Here is a 9,538-nt window from a genome sequence, read left to right on the forward strand (position 1 = left end):
ATCATCCGGGTTTTCACAGAACATTTCTGTGGATTTCTTTTGACTACGGGGTGTTTACAAGAGGAGGAAGAAATAGCTCAGTGTCCTATTGGAAAATTTCTGGCAATGTGTCTTTCCTATTTTAAAACAAGTGATTAAAAACACTCCTATCATATGAAAGCATGAATCATTTGATACATTTTAAACTTAACATTATGTAAGGCCTTGGAGAGAGCCGAAGAAGAAAGTGTACTTATTCAGTGGAAGACAAAATTCATGTCAAGCTCCACTTTGACCAAACAAGATACACAATGCAATTTATAATTTCTGTGGTTTTTATATCTGCTTGTGAGTTTAACATTCATGTAAAATACTACCTGCACTGTCAAAAAATCGTTTAAACAGTAATACTTAGTATTGGCTTAAATCCCTTGACCCTGCTCAGTTGCAAAGCCTGCCTGAGGAGAAGTAACTAAGAGCTCTGTGCCTTACCAAGGAACATAGATGGGACCTACAGTACTTTTCCTCATCTGCACGTAGCAGAAGTAACTTTACCAAACTACTTATTTTGGGAGGACCTGCAAATGCTGTGCACTTCTTTAGCCTTTCTCTATATGGACTACCTCTATGAAAGTGACCACAGGAAGTGCTGCATTGGCCTCTGACCAAGCAAAGGGCTAACGAAAAGGGAGCCTTGGGTTGCTTTTAGCACTGCCTGGCTATCTTTCTGTTAGCTTTTTCTTTCTTCACAGGCAGACTTCCTGCGTCACTTGTTTTGGAAGGAAAACGGAGGCACAGTTCACACAGTGTCAGGAGCTGAGCCCTGAAGTGTGCGCCTCAGTGTTTTTAATTTCTTGTTTTATAAAGTCTCCTGGCAAACGGAGATTTTCTGATGTTCCCCATGACCTAGGTATTTCATAGCCAGATTTGACAGTTTGCATGCGAATTAAGCAGTAGCTACAATATTCAAAGCCATCTTTGCTTTACAAATTGACATCAGGCTTGAGGCTTTAATGTGACGCTTGAGGCTCTGTCAGGCATCAGGCTTAACTTCAGGCTCAGCCTTGTGCTGGTCTCCAGAATATGGGATCCTGAACTAGTCGCTCATCCACAAGTACGTGCTTTAAAATAACAGAATCACAGAGTGGTAGGGGTTGGAAGGGGCCCCTGGAGATCGCCTTATCCAACCCCCCTGCTTGAGCAGGCACACCCAGAGCAGGGGGCACAGGGGTGCGTCCAGGCGAATTTTGAATGTCTCCAGGGAAGGAGGCTCTACATCCTCCCTGGGCAGCCTGTGCCGCTGCTCTGGCACCCTCCCAGGAAAGTAGTTTTTCCTCATGTTCAGGTGGAACTTCCTGTGTTCCAGCTTGTGCCCATTGTCCCGTCCTGTCATTGGGCACTATTGAAAAGAGCCTAGTCCCATCCTCCTGACACCCACCCTTTAGATATTTATGGGTATTGATGAGATCCCCCCTCAGTCTTCTCTTCTCCAGGCTGAACAAACCCCGGTCTCTCAGCCTTTCCTCATAAGGGCGATGATCCAGCTCCTGATCATCTTGGCCGCTCTCCACTGGACTTGCTCGAGCCGTTCCCTGCCCATCCATAACGATATTGGAGCTGTAACTACCATTTGATTAGTGAATTAGAGTAACCAAACCAGCAGTAAATGACCTTATTACCGATCATATTAACATGTGACCACGCCAGCACCCGTCCGCAGCCCTCCGTCTCCCCCCGCCCCGGGCGGGGACCGCGCTGCCACGGAGCACCGCGGCAGGAAAGCGCTGACCGCTCGGTAAGGTTTGCCTTAATTTCCGTTCAAAGCCGAAGGCGGAGCCGTAAATCCCCGCTACCGCCTCAAGGGCCGGGCGGGGAAAGGAGTGGAAAGGAAAGGGGTCGTGACGTCAAGCCACCTCACTTCCGCTCGCCATTTGGCGCCGCGCTTCATCGCCCCCGCCGCCGCCGCCGCCGGCATCGCCATGACGGACCGGTACACCATCCACAGCCAGCTGGAGCACCTCCAGTCCAAGTACATCGGGACGGGCCACGCCGACACCACCAAGTGGGAGTGGCTGGTGAACCAGCACCGGGACTCGTACTGCTCCTACATGGGCCACTTCGACCTGCTTAACTACTTCGCCATCGCCGAGAACGAGAGCAAGGCGCGCGTCCGCTTCAACCTGATGGAGAAGATGCTGCAGCCCTGCGGGCCGCCCGCCGACAAGCCCGACGAGTCGTAGCGCGGCGCCGCCCCGCCGCCCGCCGCCGCCCCGCGCGTGCCCGGCCCTCGAGGGGCTCCGGCGGGGAGAAGCCGCCTGAAGTGCCGGCCTCTGGGCAGCCTCGGCTCCCTTAGCTGTACAACCGTGCGGATTTTTTAAAATGGAAAATAATAAAACCTACTGGGCATTGCTGGCGTTTGGCTTGGTGGTCTGCTAGTGAGAGCTCTTTGTTGTGGAGGAGCGGCCGTTACTCGGTACTGCGCGTTTCCGTACAGCCGCCTGAGGTGCGAGTCTCGGGTGCCTCACGGAGAGCGTTGTCCCTGCGCCTGCTTACCGGGAGCGTGTCTTGGGGTGGCGGGGGGGGGGACACGTTTGTTGGCACTCAAAGGGTGTGATTTGTTAGAATTTCTCGTGTGGGGTGGTTTGTGGTGCGGCATCAGTCAATTGCTTCTGGTGCTTTAAAGCTGCAAAATGGCTTCTCGTTAAACACTGTTCTTTTGCCTCGTCTTCCTCTCACCAGTGCTGTGAGTTTTCCAAATCTTGATTCTCTCTGTTCCCGCCTAACTACTTTTTTTCTTTTTTACTAATGTTTTCTAGCCATTTAGATATTGATTTTTTTTCTATGGTATCACACTAAACAAGTGTATTAATGTGGGGTTAGACGCTGTGACTATGGAATAAGTGGTGCAGAGGCTAGGGAAAAGCTAAACCATTTTGCCAGATGACTTCTCCAAATTTCTCTTTCCTTCCCAGGAGGAATGTAAGGGTTACTCACTGCTCCTTTGACTTAAAATGTTTTGAGGTGACACAGTCTTAGATCAGACTGCAAACTGAACTGATGTTGGTTTTGATCTGTCACCTAAAATAGATTTCCTGGTCACTTGTGGTAAAAATTTTGAGTTCTAATGAACGGGAAGGCACCAGGGTAAAACTTAGAGATACATTGCTTGGAGCAATACAGCGCGCTCATTCCTGACGTGGACCATTGTAACTGTGGGCAGGTTTGGGTTTGTTGGGTTTTGGGGGTGTTTTTTTGTGGCAAGTTGTTTTTTTCATTGGAGAGGAAAGTTCAGGGTTTTCTGATTCTGTTAAGACTGTATGCAAGCTTACCAAGGACTTTTTTCTTAAATCGGTGATCTCAAAACTTTTGAGTGATAAACTTCTCACACTCTCTTAGTTCTTTTAAAACTAAGCTATTAATAATTCTGTAATAAAGTAAGAAAAATTGTGCAAGCTCCTGAGGCCACGTTCAGGTCAGTACATCCATTTTCTGAAGAATTAGAAGACGGCCTTTTTCCAATTTTGTTGCACATATTGAGATGAAGGCAAGGGTGAAGTGGTCCTAAATAAATTTTACCTGCAGGTTTTGTGGGGAACTACTGCCATTTCCAATAAATGGTGGGGATTTGTAGAAAAATCCTGCCTTTCACTTTTCATGCAAGCTGGTGCAGGTGATTTGAAGAGCATCTGTTCCTCACATACTGAGGAACGTGGCTGAAAGATTTTCCTTAGCTGAGTTCAGACACTTATGAGTGGGCACGTAATGCAGTCCTGCAAAAATCAAGCAAAATTTGTATCTAGATTAAGCAAGGTTCCTGTTACTATTATTCTTACTAAAAGTTTGTCTCTGACCAGATCTTAGAACCTTGCCTTTTCCCTGTACAAACCGGCACCATACTTAGTGAAGAAGGGTGGCGTGGGAGAGTCCCACCGGGAACACTGCTGTTCCTGCTTCTCTTGCCTTACATGCACCATAGCTACGCTGTCCAGAGAGAAGAAACAACAAAAGCATCAATCATATTATTGCATTGCCCTGCGAGTAGTTCCGTAAGGTGTCTGTCTTGTCTGCTGGCGGCCAACAGCAGCTGGCACATGCAACAGACAGTTGATCTGCAATTAATTCACTGATGGCAAGGGAGCTCGAGCCTCAGTGCTGGGACTTGGGAACTGGAAGAGGTGGAGTGAGAACACAGATGCTTTTAGAATAGATGGAAACTGAAATTGCAATGTTTTGTGAAGACGAGTCTTGGTTCTCTTACATGGAAGGAAAAACAAACTATGCAACTTAATTCACTCTCACATAAATGAGAACTTAAAAAGTCAAGAAAGATTTATTTGAGTATAATCTGCTAGTAATTAGCTCTGTCCATGGATATTCTCCATACTCACAGTGTGTTTTAAAATGTGCGAAACAAGAATATGACACATAAGTAAAGATTAATGCCTGCTTGTAAGCCAGCTCTTCACTATAAAGGCCAAACGGCCTTCAGGGGCAAGTCAGAGTTCCATGGTGAGTTACCTTCCTGGTTCTGCTGGGTATACTCGTGCAAATCCTCTGTTTTAGCATGGTTGGAAAAGGTTTTTAGACTGTCTGTACTAAGTAGTAATTGTGCAACATTACAAACTCTTTCTTAAGAAATACAGAAAACCAAAGGGAAGCTAGAATTCCTAAGAATTCAGGGCACACTTGAAGAGAATTGGGAGGCACTAGGGAGTGTATTTCTGGACTGTGGTATTTCTCCTAAATGCCACAGCATTTTGAACACCAATGAAGGCAATGAACTCGTTTACATTTCAGTATTGGAAAGGGTGAATTTTCCAAAGAATACAGTTAGTTACGTGCCCCACCTGCTTTTTACCTCTACCCCGACTGAAAGATGAAGGGTACTGTTCGCTGATAAATTGGCTTGATATTTGCATTATGTTCTTTTTATATCCAAGCAGTATGGTGTTAACTGAGCTTCTTCCTGTGATCTCTGGCTCATTTTCATGAGTTTCTGTAGCTTAATTTCACATAGCTTATATTTTTCACACTTCATACTATCTCCAACGTGATGTGCATTGTATTTGGTAAGAAGGAATTTCACCTGCTTTTGTTCTGCTAGTTAATATGTCTTTGTAAATTCTCCAGAGAGTACAACATACCTGCACTTTTAATTAAAAAACTCTAGTAGATATTGCATATAGTATTTAATGACTGTTTAGCTAAAAATAGGATACTGAAACGATATTATCTAAGAGTTATGAATACAGTGAGAAGTATGAGAATGGCAGGTGAAAGGAGAAAGGTTTGCTTCTAGTGCCTTAATTATAGATGATTCAAGAGAAGAAGAACTGAGCTTACAGACTCATACAGAAAAAGCATGCAAAGCTTCATGCTAAGGTGGTTTATTTTGCTTATAAATGGGGTATACTTATTCCAGAAAATACTACTGTAGAAGTGCACAACCACCTTCATTTTTAATGATGTTTGTTACCATTCTCTTGGTAATGTGGCTGTCTTTTACACCAGGTAGTGTAAGTGTGAGGATTAATAGTGATTTTATAAATTAAGAAATCTTGGCAGTTTACTCACTTTCTATATTCCAGTTACTTTTCATTAGAAGTGATTTTTTTTTTCTTTGCTACACCAGAGGGCAGCAAATCACGCTGCTCTTCAGCTGAAGGCACAGATAATTGATAGAATTGCATACTATTGTGCAAAGTTCCTTTGAAAAAAATAGATGGATACTTTCAAAATTGCAAAAACTTTCCAATTGGCAGAAATACTTAGCTTTTTCCAATGGGAGAGTTCTAAGGTTCAAAACATATACTAAACCTTTAATTTGCCATGGGTGAATAGAGCAGTATGGGAGCCCTAGCACAGTGCCGTAGCTCCTGTGATTCTGAATACTTTCTTTTTTTAATTTTCTGTTTTATCAGAATGGTAGCAGTACATTAGTTAAGCTTTGCACAGTGAAACAATTGCACTAATAAGCTACTTCCTGCAAACTAAAACTTGGGCCACTTCTTTCACTTCAGTCTTATTCAGCATAAAAGGTTTTTTTTAGGATTATTTGCATATTGTAAGCATTCATGGGCGATAACATTTGTAGTCTGTTTTAGCATCAGGATTTTAGTTCAGCACCTCAGATAATTCCTTTCTAAAGCTGAGCTATCTTAAACATCACTGGTTTCCGAATCCTTGTTGGTCAGAGCTCTGTTGGTTCTGTGCTGTTGCACAGCTAATTCTGTAGATTTGCTAAAGCAAAATGAAAAAAAAAAGCCCAACGAAAAGACAAAAGACCTATTCAGTTTCATAGTACACAAAGGGGGCTTAAATGTGCGTTTACAACTTTTTCAGTTGTTTCTTGGTCATTAAAATTTAACCGTGAAATATTTTGTTTTAATACTAGTATTATAATACATTCATAAATCTATGCTCTTGTGATTTACTAAAAATGCATGCTTTCCACTGCCCTGAAGCTAGCTTTATTGCCCAAAATATCTTAAATACATTAACTTGATAATTACTTTTTATTGCAGTAGCACGCAAAATATGCTGGACTTGTTTCCCCCCCCCCCCCCCCCCCCCATTAACACATACCAGAACAGTCTCTGCCACAAGTAGTTCATAACTGGAATTTATTTTGAAACCCACCTCAAACAGCTGGAGTAGTCCACCGCAGATATGTCTACTCAGACTCCTTGGTTTTTGTGAAAAAAAATTTAGTCCAGAGAATTGGTACTCTGATCATGGATGACTGAGAGTTCAAACTTCATGTAAGTTGCAAAACAAAAAAAACAAAATCAATTTGGAGGTGATTTATGTGAAATTAGATGTTTTAAACAGGTAAATCACAACAGTATTTCCTTGGGTTCAAGCAAGGCAGAGTTGCCCCATGTGTTCTGCGGCACAGCTGGCTTAGAAGCTCTTCACGGACTGATGCCTGTTGGGTAATGCTGATATAGGTGCTTGTGGAGCTGCAATGTAAATCACATTGATGAAAGGGTGTCAGGATTAAACTTGCAAAGTTAGGATTTGCAAACATCCTACAAAGTCATGAGGTTATGTTTAATGTCTCAGTTCTCTCATCAGGTTTATAGCTTGACCACACACACAGCACTGGTGTAAATGAGTAGTGAACTGCTGTGGACAGACTTGAGAATAACCAACTGGATGCAAAAAAGGCTTTAGTTGCTTTTGCTAAGGAAGAAAACCTAACATATTTTATATTCTGAGCCAGAAGTTATTACAATCTGCACAGAAACTATGGGATAATAACCTGCAGGCTGCTATGTAATTGGATACATGCATAGCTAAGCACGTAAAGCCTAAAGGTCAGACCGCTATAATTAAACATCAATCACAATGCACAAGAGGGCAGATGTGAGATGGCATAGGCAACCAAGTCTTGCATTTCCTCATGTTTAAGTAGAATGTAAGTATTTTTCTTTTAATATAACATTTAAAAAATTTGCTTTCTCTTTTTAAAAAAACGGAAATTAATCCTAGTATTAACCATCTAGTGATTTTCCCATCATGCATCAGCAGCTACACTTGATCTTCAAATTTTTAGTATGCGTCACATACTAAAAATGTAGTATTTTGCTTATTATCTGAGCTACAAAATGAATGGAGAAGCCAAAGGCCATGTAGAAGAGGTGGAATGTTTTTGTTAAATGTAGTTTTCTAAGAATAAGCAGTCAACTTCCAACGTCATGTTCAGGACCTAGTTAGTATTAGTTAAATTTGAAGCACATTTCTTCCCATACCACCTCCTCTGGTGATAGCATGGACCCAGTATTTAAATACTCATATTGATGTTGTTATTCTGACAAAATTTCCTGGAGGAACAAGAAACATTAGGAAAATGGTGACTTTAACGGTTACTGTCTGGAACTGAACTGGAACAAAAATGGAAATATATAAAGTAACCTCTTTCACCCGATGCCAGTCCATGTTTGCTTGGGGAAAAAATCTGATCTATCAAAGCAGCATAGTGGGTACCTTTCAAGCTCAGCAAAATAGAGAGTACTTTGTTTTTATCTGAAAAAGATCAAAGCAGTTGCTAAGGTTATAGGGGTGCTCTCAATGTTTCTCTCATGTCTTTCTAGTGCAGGGTGTGTGACTATTACTTTTTAACTTTAAAAAAATGGTTTCCTGGTTTGTGTTGAAGGACATAACTGTCCTTCAACCATCCTTCAGCTGTATCGCTGCCAAGACTACATTGCATGTAAAACATTCAGGCCTTCAGGTGTTACTTCTCTGATTCCAATTTTGAAGAACAACTGTCGCATGAAACTCATCAAACGAGGGAAAAAAAGGTTGAGGATGCAAGCATACATAGCACCCAGTCCTCCTTGCCACTTACTTCTGCAAAAAAGTCTTCACAGTAGTAAGTGTCTGAAAGCAGGCTCTTCAACCTATGGAATAGCAAACCCTACAAGAACTAGAGGAAAACATACTTCTTTAGTATTCCTTTCCTCTTTCTGGTACATCTATAAAGCAACAGTCTGGTGAAAACCAAACTAAGCTCTTTCCTGCTCTCTTAGTATGATAGCATGATTTCCTGACACACTCTTGTGATTGCAGGTAAGGCTGGTGGTTAGCCTTGGGCTGAGCTGAGGCTGGTGCAGGATTTTCTGATCTTTGCAACATTCATGTTTTATGCCCTATTTGGTACAAATAAATATGAAAAAACAAGTGGGTGATGCTGTTGAATGGAGAATAGTAAATGCTTGTGTTTTCTGTTTACTGCTGACAGGGGTGTACTAGTATAAATAATTTCCTGCTTGGACATCTTGAGTGACGCGCATGCATATTCAGGACTTCCTATATTAAAAGGCTGAAGGTGCCTTTGGCATTACTAGACTACTGTTCGTGTTGGTTTAAGAGATGACCATAATGAGAACAGCTAAGCTCACTGCTTCACCTACAGCTGCTCGACAGTGGGGCTGGACTCTGCAAGGTATCACTGGGTCAGACTTGGTTGAGCAGGGCCTCCATGGGCTGTCCTGAGTGTGACAGACCCATCCACAGACTGGGAAAGTGACTTTTGCCCATGCCAGAACTTTGGCACTTTTCTAAGGAGCTGCAACAGTCCTTTGTACAAGTGTTGTTTAAAGAGCTATATGCTGCTTCTCACTGCTTGTTAAAATGTTTTCCTTCTAAGACATTGGTTCTGAAGCAGCTATTTGCAGGCAAATCTGTGAGCAATTTAACTTGTTGTGCTGCAGAGCTAACTGCTGCTGTCCTGGGATGACCCTGGGAAGCTGGAGTGAGCAAGTGCCTTGGCAGACAGCTTCCCCCCGGTGCTCTGCCTTGTGATTTTATTCCTAGTATTTTGACTGCTTGTTTATGATGAGGCTTTAAGGGAAAGAGATGTTCCATATGCTCATCAAGCAAGCCACAGAGAGCAACTAGGCCTGTGGGATCTCAGCAGAGCGTAGGATGACTGTCTTAGTGGAAAGTCAAGACTTGCGGCAGTGGCAGGCCACAGGCTGGCCCTATGAGGCTTTGCTCGCTTGCAGGCTAGTACTTACCAACCTGAGCAGGGCACTTGGGTATTTGGTCTATT

General features: G+C 42.9%; 1 protein-coding gene across 1 annotated transcript; it reads left to right on the plus strand.

Annotated features, from left to right (window-relative positions):
- The first annotated feature begins 1,854 nt into the window (after positions 1-1,854).
- On the plus strand, positions 1,855-2,388 carry SF3B5 (splicing factor 3b subunit 5). Its single transcript, XM_075088024.1, has one exon. It carries the CDS (start codon positions 1,959-1,961, stop codon positions 2,217-2,219), a length of 261 nt encoding a protein of 86 aa, XP_074944125.1. The 5' UTR covers positions 1,855-1,958; the 3' UTR covers positions 2,220-2,388.
- Positions 2,389-9,538: the final 7,150 nt, after the last annotated feature.

The sequence above is a fragment of the Phalacrocorax aristotelis genome, chromosome 3, assembly GCF_949628215.1.
Source record: "Phalacrocorax aristotelis chromosome 3, bGulAri2.1, whole genome shotgun sequence".
Lineage (NCBI taxonomy): Eukaryota > Metazoa > Chordata > Aves > Suliformes > Phalacrocoracidae > Phalacrocorax > Phalacrocorax aristotelis.